The sequence below is a fragment of the Callithrix jacchus genome, chromosome 7, assembly GCF_049354715.1.
Source record: "Callithrix jacchus isolate 240 chromosome 7, calJac240_pri, whole genome shotgun sequence".
Taxonomy (NCBI): domain Eukaryota; kingdom Metazoa; phylum Chordata; class Mammalia; order Primates; family Cebidae; genus Callithrix; species Callithrix jacchus.
The window spans coordinates 114,324,544-114,345,285 of NC_133508.1; the positions used below are offsets into that span (position 1 = coordinate 114,324,544).

General features: G+C 33.8%; 1 protein-coding gene across 1 annotated transcript in view; it reads right to left on the reverse strand.

The window, feature by feature from the left end:
• PIGK (phosphatidylinositol glycan anchor biosynthesis class K) overlaps nucleotides 1-20,742 on the reverse strand; it is a 127,026-nt gene that overhangs the window by 30,135 nt on the left and 76,149 nt on the right. Inside the window, exon 10 of the mRNA XM_002750990.7 lies at nucleotides 2,684-2,768. Coding sequence (XP_002751036.1) covers nucleotides 2,684-2,768 — 85 coding nt within the window. The remainder of the gene's footprint in view (nucleotides 1-2,683; nucleotides 2,769-20,742) is intronic.

Here is a 20,742-nt window from a genome sequence, read left to right on the forward strand (position 1 = left end):
AAGAAATGAATTACTCAAATGACTGATGCTCATTCCTCTCTCTTCTATCTCTCAAGTTCCTCCTTCTATTTCAGCATCTGTTCCTGCTTTGAAAGCCTCCATCTCTCCTGCAGCTTCTAAACTGTGCTACTAGTGAGAGTCCCTGGCTTCTGGTGCCTGGGTTATAGTGAAAAGAGGTGGTCCTGCCTTTCAAGGTACCATTAAAAATACATACCTATCAATTTAGATAGATGTGTATATATATATATATATATATATATATATATATATATATATATATATATATGGTACAAGGCAAGATGCTAAAAGAAATATCAAGAAACTGAAAATGTCAGAAAGATGATAAAATAGGATATACAAAACGTAAAAGTGGGTTAACTTCATTTTAAATAGAAATGACATGTGCTCCAAAACAGATGTAGGTAAAGTATAATACAAGATTATTTCTCATGAAAATAGTTACAGGGGGAGATTATATACTATAATAATGCTATAATTTAGATATAGATCAAAAAGGTTTTGTGAAACTAGCTGAACCTAATTATCTCATGTATTACTATTCTCTTAGGAAAAAAGTTGCATTCACTTATTGAGACAGGGTCTCACTCTGTCACGCAGACTGGAGTGCAATGCCACAATCTCAGCTCACTGCAGCCTCAATCTGGATCCCAGGCCCAGGAGATATTCCCACCTCAGCCTCCTGAGTAGGTGGTACTACAGGCAGGAACCACTAAGCCAGGCTAATTTTCTGTATTTCTTGTATACATGGGGTTTTGCCATGTTGCCAGGCTGGTCTTGAACTCCTGGGCTCAAATGATCTGCCTGACTTGGCCTCCCAAAGGGTTGGGATTACAGGCGTGAGCTACCACATGACTGGCCAAAATTCGCTTTTAAATAATGGACTTATCAGTTAATTTCTGGCAACATAACTCATATGTTTCTTAAAGACTAGTTGGACAGGCTAATGGTAACAGTCCCTAAGTTGTAGTACTGTCAAAAAAGGAAAATAACTAAAGGAATAAATGAAGAGTCTGCTATTAACAATGACCTGTCTGTCCTGACTACTCTTTGAGAACAGAATTCATTTTATTCAATAAAAATAAAAATAAGATACACAAATTCCTATTGTACAAAATTTCTTAAAGATAGATGTTTAGTAAAATCAAGTGCTACTGAATTTTAATATAATGTTTGTAATTCAGTGTTAAAATTAACACAGTCTCTTGTACTGCCAAAAAAAAGTTCACAATCTAAAATTTTCACCAGGGTAAAAAATTTTTATATTGGAATTCACACCATGTATAATAGCAAAATCAGCTGTTACATAAACCAGGTAGTTTATTGGTTCATTCATGCTATAAAAATATTACTGACATTTCATCTGGTCAACCATCTAAAAGGTTAATTCTTATTTCCTCTTTCAGATTTTATTCTAGGTGAACTGTTCTGGGCAGATTCTATTTACCTATTCTGAGCAAACCACAAACTGTTTCATTGCTCACTCTTACTGTTAAGAACATATTGACTTGCTGCCTGCTCTGCTGTTTAATTCATTTATGCTGAGAGTCAGGCATGAAGACAGAATTTTAAATGTGACATTTGCAGACTGTTAGGTCATTTAAGCTCTGACAACACTAGGGAATTCCTGACATATAAACTGGACCTGATTACCAAGCACAGATGAGCTTCCCAAAGGAGCAAATTTTTTGTCATTTTTTGTAATTTCTCACAGAATTGCAATACTAAATTTTAATGTCAATGAAAAATATATATAGCTAACATTTTAAAGTAAAAGCCTCTGTTTCTTTTAATAAAGTTCAAACTGGCACTTCTAACCAATACATATCAGCTACATCAAAATTATTTTGATTGAAAAAGGCGTATGCAAAGACTCACAATCACAATCATAACAATTCTGAGAAACTCAGAATTTAAGGGCTTTTAATATTTACTACAATATGTAAGGCTCTGCAAACTCTGCCATTTAAGGGCTTTTAATATTTACTACAATATGTAAGGCTCTGCAAACTCTGCTAAGTCTAAAGGCTATAACTCTAGTCAACAGACCATTTAAAATCATTAGATTCTGGTCTAGCAGGGCAGAGGTTATATGCTGTCAAATTATAGTACAAAGTTTAAGCTTACATATTTACAACACCACCTTCTCAAAGATTATAGTTATGTAGAAAGGATGACAGAATCATTACAATTGGAAATGAACAAATTGCCCACATGACACGCAGAATTACACTTTACAAGGGTTGATAATGGGGTGGGGTAAAGGATGTAGAGCAAGATTGTTTTCTCTTTTTAGTGACTCCAAAAAATTACACCCAATGATATTTTTGCAGCGCTTTTTCCTTGTCACTAAGTACTATAAACAATGGGTCAAATGAAAGTTTCCTGAAATTAAATATTGTAATTAAATAATACACACAAGATAATCCTTATTTTATCCGATATTTTATGTAAGTAAGAATTCTAGAGTTAAACAGCAAGTAGCCTTTTAATACTGTGCTTTGAATGGGACTTTCAACTATAATAGGGGTAGTCTAAATAGGGATAGACAGCCCAGAATGCCTTTTAACTATAGCACATTGATTCTGAAAAACCTAACAAAAGCAATTACTTTTCAGAGATTAAAAATCTTGTTTCTTTCAAAAGAATAAAATGAAATGCAAACCTGGTGTATTATCTGAGCTACAGGAAGTTGTTCAGCATATTTCAGAGGTTCCATTAGTTCCTCATCCATCTGGTCTTCCTTATAGCTGAAAAAAGAATTTAAAAACATAAAGCTAAGGTGAATACTATTTTGAAATATGACAAATATTTAAATATGTCAAATATAAAATATATTAAAATGCATATATGTAAGTTTTTGAAATCATCAGTATTTATCAATAATCTTTGAAAAATTACCACTGAAAAATTGTTAATGACTATAAAGGTATTCAGATTTATTAAATAACTATGCAATAAAATTAGCTAACCTTATTTAATGGTCTCAGTTCCTATCTTTCTCTCTGAGACAAAAATGTTTCAGGACTCTGTTCAAAAGAGGGTGTTTCTTTCATAAAGGTCTCCAAAACCTGGCTCCAACCAAACTCAAGCCTCATCTCTAGTAACTCTTTCTCTACTTAACAGTCTATTGCTTTAGTTATATTTAACTATTGGCCACACCCTATTGGGCCTTGCACCTCCGGAAGTCTTTACTTTCCCCATGCTGTTATATCTGTTTGGAACAACCACCAATTCTTATTTATTATTCTTCTTAATATATTAATTTTATAGCCATCTAGGTATATTATTTTTACTTCCTTGAAGATGAAAACCATGTCTTCTTCTTCTTTATATATCTAATACTTATCAAAAAGACTCAAATGTTTGTTGACTGAATCATGAATATATAAATAAAATGAAATAAAAACAATCCTGAGAGGTTATTTTATATAGAAAAGATTTCTAATATCTGCATGTACAATGAGATACAAAGTTGATATAATACATACCTAGTATAATATGAAACAGTAAATTAAAACTTTTCAAATGAAGAAAACGTGGCATAATGATTTTTAAAATGATTGACCCTCTTAGAAATGTAATAACCTAACTTGTACTAGCTTAACTGACTCCATCTTAGCTACAAACCTGACAAGCTCTCTCGAGCCTCTCCCTCCCTGCCGCAGTCCATCAGGTGCATTACTGGGTCACGCTGCACTCAAAGCCTTGAACCGTTAAGAGTGGTTCACACTGTTCACAGTACCTGTGACCATATCCTGCTTGGCGAGCCCACCTGCTACTGTGAAAAACTCCCCTTTGATCATTGTGTAGAAAGTACCTCAACATCCCCCTTAGTGATTATATGGAAAGCTCCCCCTGCTACCTACCTTAATGCCTCCTACTAACTTGCTCTTTCCGATTGTGTAAAATTCTGCTTCAGCTAGGCTCCTCCTATCTAAATCAAGGTATAAAGGGAATTTCCTTGGGGCAGAGAGATTTTGAGCATGAACAGATTCTTGGTCACCGGCTAATAAAGGACTCTTAATTTGGAACTCAGAGTGTGGCGCATTCCTTCTGACTCGCTCAGTTACAACAGAAATAGCAAATAAACATTTGATTTCAAGACAATAAAACCTTAAAACATTTAAACTTTCTTTTACCTTTTTTTCTATGAATTATACATGAACTTATCAACTTAAAAATTACTAAACTTTACTTATCTTGAAAAATAAATGAAACAAGATTGGCTAAGTATCTAGGGCTTCAGTTAAGGAATCTAATGAGAACTCTGGAATCTCTCCCAAGAAAAAGGCAGATATAGAAAAAAAGACAAAATTGTGCATATGATTTAAGAGCTTCTTAAAGCTCTTATCTAGGTAAAAGTTTGTGGATATTTTGCAGAATTTGCATAAAAATAACTATCTTAATTTGAGAGAACTTTGAAGATTCTCACTAACGATGGAAAAAAACTGCCTCAAAACATGTTTCACAGAGACAGAAAGTAGAATGGGGGCTGCCAGGAGCTGGGAGGAGGAGACTCTGGGAAGCAATTGTTTAACAGGTAGAGTTTCGGTTCACGAGACGAAAAAAGTTCTGGAGATGGATGGGGGTGGTGATAGGTACACAATAATGTATATTTGATGCCACTGAAGTGCATAATTAAAAATAATTAAAATGGTACATTTTATGTTACGTATTTGCTATAGTCTGAACTGTGCCCTTCAACAAACCCCAAAATTCACATTTTGAAGCCTAACCACCAGTACCTCAGAATGTGACTGCATCTGTAGACAGTGTCTTTAAAGTAGTAATTATCTTACTAATTACTAATAGAGTCAACCCTATTGACCCTAGTCAAATATGGCTGGTATCTTATAAGAGGAGGAGAGTAGGACACCAAGACAGTAAAAACCACATGAAGACACTAGAGGAAAATGGCCATCTACATGTCAAGGAGAGAAAACTTAGAAAAAAAATCAATCCTGCTGACATCATCTAGCCTCCAGACTGTGAGGAAACACATTTATGTTGTTTAAGCCATCCAGTCTCTGATATTTTGTTATGGCAACCCTAGTAAACTAATACCTATTAGTACTAGGTATTTTTTACCTCAATTAAAAAATAAATATTGACCAAAAAAATCCAAGTTGCTTTAAAGCATTTCTCATCATTATCTTCTAAAAGTTTATTCACATTATATATAAAAAACACACACAGGCCGGGTGCAATGTCTCACCCCTGCAATCCTGGCACTATAGGAGGCCAAGGCAGGTGGATCGTTTGAGGTCAGGAGTTCGAGACCAGTCTGGCCAACATGGTGAAACCCTGTCTCTACTAAAAATAAAAAAATTAGCTGGGTATGGTGGTGCGTGCCAGTAGTCCCAGCTACTCGGGAGGCTTGAGGCAGAATTGCTTGTGAAACTGCAAGGTGGAAGTTGCAGTGAGCCGAGATCACATCACTGCACTCCAACTTGGGCGAGAGAACAAGAATCCATCTTGGAGGGGGGTGGAAACACACACACACACACACACACACACACACACAGCAACAAAAGAAAAAAATAGACAAACTGTAAGGACATCAACAAATTTTAAAATGTTTTTGTTTCAAAGGACAGAATCAAGAGAGCAAAAAAAAAAAAAAAAAAGTCTGCAGAATGGGAGAAAACTTTTGTAAATCATACAACCAAAAAGAGATTTCTATTAAGAATATATAAATACAACTCAAGAATAAAAAAGCAAATAACTCAGTATTTTTTCCTTCCTCATCAAGGACATTCTTAAGGATAAATGATGTATCTTTGTTTCTTTTCTACTGTGGTCAATGGTGGGAAGAATACAGTGACCCCTTATGCAGTTTGTTTCCACTGCCTCAATTCCTGTTAAGGCATGAGCAATTTTAATAAATATCTGCTGAAAAAATAAAAATTAAATCACTGACATTAATACTAAAAGTATAAAACAAATATGAAAAAATCACTCTTCATTGGTTATTCCAAAAATCTATAATAACAATGTCTAAGATAAAATACATTTTTTTCTCACAAAATGTCTCTCAGTCAATATAAAAGATACTCTTTAGGTATATAGAATTATTTGAAATCTGGCAATTTGCTTTGAATAACTTTTTTAAATGCCATGTAGCTGTTATGAAAAATTCCAAACATGTCTGTATCTTTTTTCTATTATTTTCACTAGATCACTTGAAAGTGAGCTGCAGATATCATGACAGTTCACATCTAAATGTTTCAGCAAAATATTTATCAACCAAGGATATGTCTGAAATGTTTCTTAATAACTGTACCACTTTACCCAAATGTAATTCACAAGTAATCTTAAGTATCACTATGGACATGCAAGTATTTTACTTATCTAATGTTTGACAATCAATCAAAATGATTACTCATTTTTATAATTTCTTAAAAACACATGTCCATTGTTTTGTTTTCTTGCTTTATTTTGATATTAAGAAGTGTGTAATTTTTAAATTCCTAATTTCTTGGCTTAGAAGCTCAGACACCCTTTTTTCCTCCATTTTGTTTTAAGGTCTAATACTAACATACACATAGCTTAAAAGTTGATTGTTATAGATCAAGTTTCCCAGGTACACAAGGAACAGGAGTCCTTTCAATATGGAAAGTCAGATCTCATTTTATTTCAAAAAAGTTTTATTATAATTTTAAATATCATATCTGTTAATTTTCCATTTCTTTCCTAGTTCAAGGTATTGAACTAAATATATGGAAAATTATCTTTCTGATCCTTTTTATTTCTCTTATTTCAGTTTCATTTTCTTGGCTCTTTCTATTCTTTATGTCTCTTTTTGAACTTTTGGAATATCTAACTTCCCTGTCTACCTTATAATTCATTTTTCATTTCTGAGATGATTTTTGTATTTTTTCACCATTTACTTTCCTGACTTCAGTCAGCTGCTGTTTCACATATCTTCTTCTTTGTCCATTTCAATTGTGAGTTTTTGAATGTCTAATTCATGGTATCCTTTCATAATGCAATTGCTTGTTTAATATAGGTTATTCATGTTCAGGTGTTTCATTTCCGTTTCCCTGTTTTGTAATTTTTCTTTGATTTCTTTTTATTTGTGCTTTCACTCTCTCTCTCTCTCTCTCTCTCTCTCTGTGTGTGTGTGTGTGTGTGTGTGTGTGTGTGTGTGTGTAATTTACTAAGAAAGTTTGATTTTAATTTTGTTTTATACTTACTGTAACTTTGTAGAGGTGCTGGCTTCTTTTTCTGTCAAGGATTATTTGTATTGGCTTTTTCAGAATCAGCAATGACAAGTTATCTTGCAACGGAGGGTGAAGGGAGATAAGTTGACTTACTAGGTTTCTCAGTTCAACAGCACCCTCTTCTGTGACTTCAGTGAAATGTAGTTTTTTAAATAAATGGCACTTGTGGTGAGGGGAACAGGATTTGTCTTAAAAAAAAATTACCTTTTTCCCATAGTTCCTTTATCTTCAGCTGCTTTCTTCTTTCCTTTTGCCACCAAGCCTCCAGGGGATACCCCAGTCCCACTCTGTCCTTTGCAAGGTGTCTTCCATTATCCCAGAATTAATGCTTTCCCAAGATTGTCACCTCAAGTCATCCATAAATTCTAAGCTCCATCTTTCAAATTATTATTAGTCAGATCTCTGACAAACCATATATAATTCAGATACAGAAAACCACAAATACTAATTTCAATTTACATGTGGCAGCCATCCTAAAGGAACCTGGAACGTTTCTCCTGTAAAATGGTAAAGTTCTCTTTTCTTAAAGTCATCGAAGTGCTCCTTTTACTTAACATTTTGAGTAATTTCAGAAACCACCCCAAAAGAAAGTTCTTCTTCCATTATCTCTTCCCAAGATCCTTCACTAAGAAAAATTATTGAAATAATTTAATAAGGGAGTAATTTCTACATGGAAAAAGCTGTGCTTTCCTTATTTTGCTTTACTATTTTTTAAATAGAATTTTTGTAGAAGACAACAAATTGGTATTGTTTACTTTATAAAAGGATTTTGACTCCTATAATAGTCATACTACCATCTCAAATTAAAAGGCAATTAAAGTATTGTCCAAATCCTCTACATAAATAAAATACTCCTGACAAATTATGAAGCCTATGAAGTTAGTCTTTACCATCCCCTGTGCTTTCTGTATCCTTTTTCTCTTCCATGTTACGCCAGGCCTAAAAAATCTTTATCTTCTGTGCTTTCCAAGCACACCTATGATAACACTGTAAAATTATTTACTGTGTCCATACAGACGGTTATCTCTAACTCAGAAAGAGTAAAGTTTATATTCTATAGTGCCACACTGAGATCAGACAATTTATGTATAAAATAACATACAGCCATATATGATGGTATGTTCCTACAGTCCCAGCTACGTGGGAGATTGAGAAGGAAGGATTACTAGAGCCCAGGAGTTAGAGATCAGCCTGGGTAACATAGTGAGACCCCATCAAGAATAAATATATAAACAAAAAATTACAAAGTTTATTTCAACTTGAAGGCCACAGCATCTTTCCAAGCACTGGAAATAAAGCCAACAAAAAGAACAAGAAAGCAGAGACATTGTGCTATGCTAAATATAATCTAAAAATTAAGAATATCAATAAATAATTCAAGACACATCATCTAGAGTAATCTAAAATCATTAGGAAGAAATTTCCTACATGTACCAAAAACAGGAAGGTAGCCCAAAAGTTAGTATAACCTGTTTTGAACATGACAGCTCAAAAGAAGTACTTCAAATAAAAAGGAAATAATAGAGAAATCAAATTAATTCCTTATTACGATCCTTTAAAAAAAGGATAGAAGGCCGGGCATGGTGGCTCACGCTATAATGCCAGCACTTTGGTAGGCCGAGGCAGGTGGATCACGAGGTCAAGAGATCGAGACCATCCCAGTCAACAAGGTGAAACTCCATCTCTACTAAAAATACAAAAATTAGCTGGGCATGGTGGCGCGCGCCTGTAGTCCCAGCTACTTGGGAGGCTGAGGCAGGAGAATGGCTTGAACCCAGGAGGCGGAGGTTGCGGTGAGCCGAGATTGTGCCATTGCACTCCAGCCTGGGTAACAAGAGCGAAACTCCGTCTCAAAATAAATAAATAAATAATTTAAAAAGGATAGAAAAATTCTTACTTCTAAACTGCATTTTTAAATGTTCAAATAGTCATATGATTGATAATACAGGTTATACAAGACATAATTGATAAACCTGAAAATTTAAAGACACTCCAAGTTGAAAAAAAAACTGAAGTTTATTGGTCAATGCAGACAAACACAAAAATGCTATTACAAATTCAGAAGGTCTCTAGAGTCACTAAAGATTATTTTTGTGAAAACAGGCTATATAGTAAGGAGAAAACAATCCAATACTTTATCTCCCTTGAAATGAGATCCCCCTCCCAAACTCCCTGCATCACTGTTTTTCTAATTATCAAACCAAACACCTGTGAGAGAAGATATGAAAATAGAACTTCACTTAAAAGCTACTCTAAAGAAGCACAAGGAATATGGTTAGCTATGGTAAAAAAATATATAACATGGACACAGAACATCAAGTGAAGTCTAAATAGAACTAAGGTTACACTATTTTACGGCCCAACTATTGAAATGCATCTTATTTACTGTCAGTTTCCAATGTAGTATAAAAATGCACACATCAGTTAAATAAGAATACCTGCCAAGTAACTCAGTAAAGCTGATACAATAAAATCCTAGAAAAGCAAACTCTTGTTCTCATTTGAGAGACTTTAGAAATAACTTATTGTTTGGTAGAAATTATAGGCAGGCTTTCCAGAAATTCACACAACTAGCTAACTGGAATGTATAAAGAACTATATGTGTAGAGTCAAAGACAACTCTAAAATAGTAGCGTAGAGGTCTGGGGGATGTCAGAAAAAAAACTTGTCAAAATTATTGAGCACTTACTCTGAACTCCACTAAATCTATCAGGAGTTAATGTATATTGTTCCAGTCATTTTATTATGCTTTAACATACATATTTATACACACATGAAAAACACACAGAATATCTACAAATCATTTCATCAATAAATTGTACTGTGGAATTCAGACACTAGCTTTTTTTCATTCAAATGTGAGGTCAAATGTGGTCTGTCACCTGTTTCTGTATGTCCTGTGAGCTAAGAATGGCTTTTATACTTTTGAATGGTTAGAAAAAATAAGTCAAAAAAAGAATAACATTTCACAACAAGTGAAAATTACACAAAATTTGAATTTCAGTGTTGTACTATAACAGCAGAGTTGAATATTTACAACTGAGACCATATGACCTATGACCTACAAATGCTTTAAATATTTACTATCTAGCCCTTTACAGAAAAAGTTGCCGAACCTATGCGTTAGAATAATTATTCAGAAGTGGATTTGCTGGGTCATAAGTTGTGTACATTTTAGTTTTTGCTAGAAACAAGCAAACTGCTTTTCAAAATGGCTCTATCAATTTATACTGCCACCAGAAATGTGTTAAGTTCCCATGTCCTTTCATCATCACTACTTAAATTTCTACTAGAAACAGTATTTCATTATTTTAATGTCCATTTCCCTTCTAAAATCACCTTTAGGTGAACACTAACATGAGTCTTTTCCTCTTCTCAAACTGTATGTCTTTTATTTATTCTATTTGATTTGTCTTTTAAAAAATTAACGTGGAGTTATTTCAATAATCTAGACAAATTATTTGGACTAGATGTTGCAAATAATGTCACCACACTTTTTCTTCTCTTTTAACTTTGTTTGCATTTTTTCTTCCCCCTATAAATGATACTCTATTTTGCTAATCTTTGGCAATCTTTTTTTTTTAACTAGCTGTAATTTGGGCAGTGTGACATATTTCCCTACTCCTAAGCAAAAAAAAAAAAAAAAAAAAGATATTCTCCAATAATTCTGATGTTTTCTTTTTGCATTTTTATCTTTAATTCATTTGTATTTTGTTTTAACACACAGTGTAAAGGGGAAATCTAATTTTCTCAGTGGCAAACCAATTGCTTCAACATAAAAATTTTTGACTTACCTATCCTTTCCTCCAGTTTTTTGTAAAACCATATCCATCATACATATATGGTTACGCATGAGTCTCTTTGGGGGCTTTATAATATGTTGTATATTTATTTACTTAATCTGAACAAATATCACATTGTCTGAATCACTACAACTTTAAAATAGAAAATCCTGGTATCAGATAGACTAAAATGCCTCTCCTACCACGACCATTCATACTCCTGGATCATTCAAATGGCTTTAGCTATTTGTTCCTTTACTAGTCCACATGAATTTGATAACCAGCTTATTAAGTTCCATGAAGAATGCTAGGAAGGCAGAATGTATTAACAATTAAGAGCATACCTGGAGTCAGACAGCTAGCACTTCCACTCATGAGTTGTGTGACCAGATACAAACCTCTCTACATCTGTAGTCATATATAAAATGACTACATACTCGTTTTATGGATTAAACAAGTTAATAAATTCAAAGTGCTTAGAATAGTGCTGGGTATTTATTACATACTGGAAATTTAAGAGAAATTGAATTGCATTTATTTACAGATAATTTAGATTAACTTATATAATTTATTCTTCTCATCCCTAAACATGTTCCACCTCTCCCACTTATTTAGGTGTTTATGATCTGTAATTAATTTTACATTTGTCTCCATAAAGAAGATGTACATGTTTTAAGATATATAATCAGGTGGCTTATAGCTTTTTTTGCTTATTTTGTTGCTTATTTTGTTAGTCTATCTATAGATACATACATATATCTATTAAATACACATAATATAGGCATACATACTATCGATTTCCATGTAATAATCTTTTACCTGGTTATTTTACTAAACTCTCTCATTAAACTTAATATTGGTAAATTCACTTAGATTTTTCTATTACATAGCACCTGTGAAAAAAAGGAAGGGAGAGTTCCTGATCTTTATACCTCCTATTTCTTTTCCTCATCTTATGCTATTAGTTAAGACTTTCTGTGCGGTAACAAATAGATGGGATTATAGCATGTATTCTTATTTTGTCCCTAATTTCCATCAAAATGCTTCTATAATTTCACACTATAAAGTTTGCTACTAGCTTTAAACACATTCCCTTTATTAAGTTATCTCCCATTTATCTGTAGTTTCTAAGCCACATTGCCTTTTTAAGAAACATCATTTATGATGAATAATTTTATTCAAATGTTTTTTTCTGTATCTTTTGAAATAATCACAAAATATTTCTCATTTACTATATTGATATAATGAAATACACTAATACATTTTCTAATCTGAAATCATTCCTGCAATTTTAAGATAATTTCTATTTGGTCATGAAATGTTTTTATAAGTTACTGAATTTGAATTTTATTTAAGATTTGTACATTTGTGATCACAAGTGAGGCTGGCTCTCTTATTTTTTTCATTCTTTCCTTGTCTAGTTTTGGTTTCATAATTCTATTTATTCCACCGAATGAGGTAGGAAGCTTTCTCTTTTTATTCTGTTCATATATGTCAGCACCACAAGTGGTTAATAAATGTCAAACGTAAAAACCATCTTAGCCTGCTGTTCTGTTTGCAGTTTGTTAGGTAAGGATACATATTTTTTACAATTAAAAAAGAAGCAGTATTTTTTAGTTGAAGGCTAAATTTATTATTTTTCCTAAATCTAAATATTACTTTAGCCACATCCAAAGTGATTTTTATATCTTTATACTGAAAATATCTCATGTAAATAGCCTATTTTTGGCTTCTGTTTTTAATTTAGTAAAACCACTTTACTCTTTGAAATAGAGTACTTGGTCCAATTATATTTAATTAGGTTTAATAACTGAGATACCTGAGTTTACAACTACTATCTATTTTCTATTTCCTATCTATTTGAAATTCCTTTTTCTCTTTTTGAATCTGCCAAATATTTTATTAAATCCTTTTTTCTGCTATCAACTTGATAGACATATTTTTACCATTATCGTGGCAGTTACCTTGGACATTAGAACACCCAACTTGGACTTGGTAGTCTAATCAAACTGTTCAACATTAGCATTTCTTCAATAATAACAGTACTTTACAACACTTGGATTCCATTTATCCTCCTGCCTTTGACATTATTATTGTTATATAATTTAATTCTACAAGTATTTTATACTCAACAAGATTATAGGATTTTCCGTCAGATTAATAGTCAATTATTTTAATTGATACATTTACTGATTCTGGTTCTCTTCATTCCTTACTAAATTTTGTTGTTTCTCTTAACAATCATTTTATTTCTCACTGAAGAATTCCATTTAGTTTTATTTTATTTCAAGTGCATTGGCAACAAATTCTGTTTCTCTGAAAAAATCTTTATTTCATCTTCATTTTTGTAAGATATTTTTGCTCTGCAGAGAGTGATAGGTTAAAAGTTTTCTTCCTTTCACCACTTTAAACATGTCATTCTATTGTTTTTTGGCTCTCATTGTAATAATATCTTACCATTAAAGATAATGTCAGGCTTTCCTTCTCTGTCAGGCTTTAAAATTTTGTTCTCTATGATTTTTCAGTATTTTGAATATAATGTGCCAAATGATAGTTTTCTTTGTATCCATTTTGCTTACAATGAATTAACTGAATATGTGATTCGATATATTTCATTAGTTTAGGAAAATGTTTATTATTGCTTTAAATATTGTCTTTTCTTCCTTCTTTTAAATCTGTCTAGTTTGGGATGTTATTTAAGCACATGTTGGACCATTTTTCTGTGTCTAACACGTCTCGTACTCATTTCTGTTTGTTTTTTGTGTGCTTCAGTTTCAATATTTTCTATTGCACTGTCTTCAAGTTCACTAATTCTACCATCTTCTGTATCCAATTTGCTGTTAAGCCATCTATTGAGTTCTTAATATCAGATACTATATTTTTCAATACTAGAATATTCATTTTGTTATACTCATAATCTCTGGTTATATTCCCCATCTTTTCATCTATTTTCAAGAATATTTTTCCTATTTTCTTGAACATCTTAAACATAGTTATTTTAAAGTTTTTGTCTACTAACTCTAAGTTCTAAATCACTTCTGAGTTTGCTTCTATATCCTGTTTTTTTGTTTTTCTCTTGGTATATAGTTACAGTGTACTAGTAATTTTTAATTAATGGGTGTAGGAAACTATATACTTAAAGAAAAAAGTTTATATACAGTGTTATTTTTCTCTTGGTATATAGTTACAGTGTACTAGTAATTTTTAATTAATGGGTGTAGGAAACTATATACTTAAAGAAAAAAGTTTATATACAGTGTTATTTTCCTCTTGAGAAGGCCAATGTGTCCCTCTGTTGGGCAGTTAAGAGTGGTTTTCTGATGACTTTCACTCATTCATGGATGGAGTTGAATTTAGACCATCTTAAAATTTCAATAAGACTAATTCATTGCACCTTAATGTGGCCGTATTCTAACGGTGAGAGTCTTCAAGGTTTTCAATTAAGAGCCTGGCAGGTCTTTGTCTCCTCAACACAGAGAGAATAAGACTATAGAGATTTCTACTATACTTTTCAAAGGTTTCTGACTTAGATTTTTGAGTGCTGTCCTGCACAGCTTAAGAATTCGGCATGCCAGCCTCACTGAACTACCAAAAGCTATACTGATGACTGTCCCCATTAGTAACCCTTTAACAGAGGCCAACCCCAGATTCTCAACCTATATCTCAGAGGTATGTGACTTTTCTGTGCAACTCATCACCTCAACCATTGTAGTATGAAAGCAGTCATGATTATATGTAAATGAATAAGACTATTTTTCACTAAAACTTTATTTTTAAAAACAGGCAACAAGAAGATTTCACCCATGGGCCATAGTCTGCTGACTTCTGCTTTTGCTGCACCCAGAAAAAGCAAGTATACCCCAGAAAAGAATATGGCTAGAAATTGTCAACATTAGTTCACCACAATCTCCACAGCTGTCAATTCTTATCTGGTATGTTCTTAAGGGACTCTCAGTGTGAAGATGTTTATCTCCTCAGTAATACAAGACTAGTAAATTCATAGCTCTGCTTATCAGAAGGTTTTTGCTGAGTAACTTAGCTTTGCTTTAGTTTTAGAATTTGGCAAATATTTTGAAAGAAAAATTGATAATATGATGGAGGCCAAGGCTGGTGGATGACGAGGTCAAGAGATCGAGACCATCCTGGTCAACATGGTGAAACCCCATCTCTACTAAAAATACGAAAAATTAGCTGGGCATGGTGGTGCACGCCTGTAATCCCAGCTACTCGGGAGGCTGAGGCAGGAGAATTGCATGAACCCAGGAGGCGGAGGTTGCGGTGAGCTGAGATTGCACTCCAGTATGGGTAACAAGAGCAAAACTCCTTAAGAGTCCAACATTTTACAGTTATTAACACTTACTTTTTTGGCCTAATATGGGTTAATATTTATAAATATTACAGTTGGTCTTAAAGAGAATGCTGATTCCCCAATTGTTCAATTTTTTGGATCAAGTTTATTGATTATGTTGCTTACATTTTCAATTTTAAAACTTTTGGGTGGATCTTTTATCAGTTTCTGATAATGTAATACTGACATCTTCCATTACAATAGATTTATCAACCTGTTTTTGAAATATGTAAATTTTTGTTTTAAATATTTTGTGGATATATTACTAAGCAATTAAGACTTTAACATGCTTTTCTCTTCCTGAAATAAACCTCTACTTAGTTGCTTTGTTTATGATTAATAATGCCATATATTATATACTCTATGTACTATGTGCATATATATATGTATATGTGCTATGTATATATTGTACACTATAAGTAAGCTTTCATTTGGTTAGCAGTTGCCTGGTAATCCTTTCATTTTCAACTATTTAACATCATTATAGGGCTGGGCACGGTGGCTCAGGCCTGTAATCCCAGCACGTTGGGAGGCCAAGGCAGGTGGATCACGAGGTCAAGAGATCGAGACCATCCTGGTCAACATGGTGAAACCCCATCTCTACTAAAGATACAAAAATTAGCTGGGCATGGTGGCACGTGCCTGTAATCCCAGCTACTCAGGAGGCTGACGGAGGAGAATTGCCTGAACCCAGGAGGCGGAGGTTGCGGTGAGCTGAGATCGCACTATTGCACTCCAGCCTGGGTAACAACAGTGAAACTCCATCTCAAAAAAAAAAAAAAATTATATTTTCTGTCTGTAGTTATGCCTCTTTTTATCCTAATACAATATTGTTTTAAACTATTATGATGCACTTATTTAACTTTATTGTGATTAAAAAGTTATCATTATTAATTTTCACTCCTTTAATGCCTTCTCACTGATTTTTTAATTTTGTTTTTTCTCCTGTAAAGTTCCTGATCTTATTTCTTCTATTTCTACTCATTTATCGGTCACTCTAAAAATGCAAACTGCATATTTTCCTCACTGTCTAAAGTTATTAAAATTTACAACCCTTTTCCAAAAATAAAAAAAAGCTGAAATTCCAGAATACTTTAAAATCAATCACTTCCTCTTATCTTACATAATATGGTTATTAAATACATTAATACTTCGGTTTATCTTACTCCCCCAAATAATTATTATTAGTCATTATCATAATTGTAAAATATATTCCATTTTTGCTTAAATTTACTCACATTTTACCAATTTATTACAGCATTCCTATTTACACTCAGACCTCTCTTCTAGTACATTTTCCTTTTTCAAAAAGTCTATCCCTTTAGGTGTTAAGGTGTGTTGATAGAAAACACTCTCAGTTTTTGCATGTTTGAAAATATCCTTATTTTTTCTTCATTCTTTAATGGTACTTTAACTAGCTTAAATTCTAATCTAATGGTAATTTTCTCTAAGTACTTTATTGGTATTACTCTAGTATCTTTTGCTTTCCACTGTTGCTATTAAGATGTTTGCTGCCAACATAGTTGTTACCCATTGTAGATATTATTTTTCTCTTTGACTGATTTTTAAATCTCTTCTGTACTTAGAGGGTTCTAAAATATTCACATGAACTATAAATTCTTTCTGTGTATTGTGCTTTGTATTTGTTGAACTACCTACCTTCAAAACGTAAAAGTATAAGCTATTATCTCTTTAATATTGCCTTTTGCTCATTCTATATTCTCTTCTCCCTGGAACTCTAGTTAGACATAGCCAACAGTTTCCATATTATCTTCATGTCTCATAACCCATCTTACATACACTTTCTATCTCTCTGTCTATATTTCATACTGAGTTATTTCTTCAGATCTATCTATTTTACTAATTCTCCTTTCAGGTGTGAGTAATTTTACAAAAATCATTAAAATTTTTTACTCCTTCCTGTATCTATTAATACCTTTTGAGATGTGAATTTGTAGCTCCTTCTAAGAAAAGCTAAAGTCTGTTTTTCCAACCCTTGAATTTTACTTGAATTTGTGATTCCTTCTGCACAACAGGATGCAGCAAGGATAACAGTGCTCCAGTTTCATATCTAGGCCTCAAAATGTCTTGCACACTTCTGGGACCCGTGGATAACCTCCTGGAGGATAAAGACCACATGGGAGCTGAATCAACATCAAAAGCCCCAGAAATGTGAGATAGTATAGCTAAGATCAGAAGTCACTCACTCAACCCAAAGATGACAAATTCTGAGAAAGCCCAACATAAAGTAGAAAAACCATGCAGGTTGAATCCACCCTAAATTGTCAACCCTCAGAATCAAAAGCTAAATATGTGATTGTTATTTAAAGACATTAAGTTTTGGAATGGTTTGTGATGTGTCAATAACTCAATAATGTCTACTATTTAATCTGTAAATTCAAATTTTTAATTTGAATAACTGTAGTTTACAAATATGAAAATTCTATTCTGGCCTTTTCCAAATATGCCTCATCATTCTTTATCATGTTGTAATCCTTGTTCATTTACTTATTTTTTTGAGATGGAATCTTGCTCTTGTCGCCCAGGCTGGACTGCAATGGCGCAATCTTGGCTCGCTGCAACCTCTGCCTCCCAGATTCCAGCAATCCTCCTGCCTCCACTTCCCAAGTAGCTGGGATTACAGGTGCATACCATTACACCAGGCTAATTTTTGTATTTTTAGTAGAGATGGGGTTTCACCATGTTGGCCAGGTGGTCGTGAACTCCTAACTTCGAGCCATTCTCCCAGCTCAGCCTCCCAAAGTGCTGGGATTACAGTAGTAAGCCACTATGCCTGGCCTCTTTTATTTTTAAAAAATAATTTAAATGGTTATTTTATATTTTGAATTTGATAATTCATATGTCTAAAGTTCTTACAGTTCTAACTCTCCTGATTATTCTATATCATGGTAAGCAAAATTCTTAGATGACCTTCAAGATTCTTATCCCTTAGTGTTCATATGTCCTGTATTGTCCACTTTCCTTGAACATAGGCAGGACTGTGAATATGATAAACTTTACTCCTATAAGTTATATAACTTCTCATATAATATATAACTTATGTTATATAACTTACATATAACTTAACATACACAAAACTCCTATGTTATATGACAAAAGTGAGGAAATTTTGCAAATATAATTAAGGCCTAAAATCAGTTCACATTTAGTTAATCAAAAGGAGGCTGCCCTGAATGGGCTTGACCCAACCAGGTAAAACACTGAAAGAGACCACACCCTTCCTAAAGTTAGACAGATTCAAAATAGGAGAGATTCTACTGTGGGCTTTGAAAATGCAAATGACCATACTGTGAATTGCCTTTCGAGGGGCCATGAGGCAAGGATCTAAGACAGCTTATAAGAGCTATGGATAGTTTTTGGCTAATACTCAGAAGAAAATGGGGATTTCAGCCCTATATGTGCAAGGAACTGAATTTTGTCAACAATGTGTGAGGCTGGAAGAGGACTCCAAGCCTCAGATGAAACCATGGCATCAGGTGACTTTTTTTTCAGCCTGTGAGACTACTTTAGGCAAAGGACCCAGCTAACCTGTACCCACACTTCCAGCCTACAGCTACTGTGAGATAATACATGGGTGCTGTCTTGCACTGCTGCGTTTGTGGTAGCTTGTTATACAGCAATAGAAAACTAATATTCTCGTGGGATTAGCTTGCTTTCTCAAATTGTCTGCAATCTAAGAACATAAACACATATTTCACCTTCATCTGTGAGGATCCTGAGGAACTTCAATTGAGAGTGATTCCTCCAAATCGAATTTGACTTTGCTTCTGTCTTGCTTTGGGTTGCTATCAATGTAGTATGACTTCAGCTAAATTGCTCAACTTTAAATTTCTTGGGCCAAGAAGGTTAACCACATTAAATCATGGTAGAATATGACTACAATTACATATTACCAGAAAAGACTCTTTTACCCCCCAACTCTAGCCAAGGCAAGAGAAATGTCCTCATTTTCTTCCTCTCAAGCTGTTAGATTTTATTCCATGCCACTCTTTGATTAAGGGTGAAGTCTTAGAAGTTAATGGTTTTATGCAGAGGTCTTAAGCTCAACTGTTAACAAATGGATCCACAGTCTTTTGTTCTAACCCTCACACTAAGTCATTATAACTTAAAATTCTAGGTTTCTGTATTAGTACATATCACTTAGGTAGTCTTGCCTTCCACATTCATCCGGCACTTGGGTTTTAGCGTCTGTGTGTTTTTCCCCAAGAGATTTCCCTACTGTTGAGCAAAGTGGAGCTTCCTATTGAGAGCCACTGCTCAGCAACAGGCTCCTGCAAATACTTTCTGCTTCTAGATAAAAAGGCCAATAGCAGGATAAGGCACACGGTCCTCTGTAAAGATTTCTTTGGATAAAGGTGCAGCTGGAAACACCATGGGTTGGACCAAGAAGCAAATTACAACCCTAAATCATGTGAGAGACCTAAAGGAAGAAAGGGCTCCTAAGGATAATCCCTCTTTTTATAATAAATCTATACCATCCTTGCAAAAGGAGACAAAGAGTCTGAGTTTGGTGCCAACTGCTCAGGACAGCTGCATGTTTGGAATACCAGCTGTTACTACCTAGAAACATTGTAGGAAGTTGAACCCATGTAGTCCTTACCACTGAATCAGAGGGTGCCACCAGCTCTGCTTCAATCTGGAAAAAGCCAGCAAGGCTATTCATCAAATAATGTTTGTCTCTACACAAATACTTTCTTGGCAGCTCAGCCAAGTATTTAAAAACAGCTTTCTAAAATATAATTTATAGAGCATCTAGGTATTTTGTAACAGAATAATTTTCAGAGAAATCCAGTCAACAACATTACAAAAGTGAAGTCAATGATTATTCTTTATTATTAACTTCAAACCATCTCTCTAAACTCATTTACATTAATTTCTTGTTCTCAGAAAGTGAAATGTTGTATCTCATTCTAATACTACAGGGTGTTCTTTTATTGAGAAATGTTTCCTTCTGATGAAATGTGAAACTATGAATGCCAAAGGTTACTGACGTCAAGCTGTATTTTTATATCTGATATAGGTTAAATATTTGTCCCAGCTCAAATATCATTTTGAATTGTAATCCCCAATACTGGAAGTGGGACCTCATGGAAGGTGTTTGGATCATGGGGGTAGATCCCTCATGTATTGGTGCTGTCTTAATCATAGTGAATGAGTTCTCGCAAGATCTGGTCATTTAAAAGTGTGTAGCATCTCCCCAGTGCTTGCTCATACTTGCTCTCACTCTCGCTCTTTTGCTCTCCCCCAAATCCTCTCCTCCCTCTCTTCCTCTCTCTTGCTCTCCCCTACCCCCCTGCCTCTACCCACCTACACTTGCTCCTGTTCTCACTCCTGTCCTCATCATATG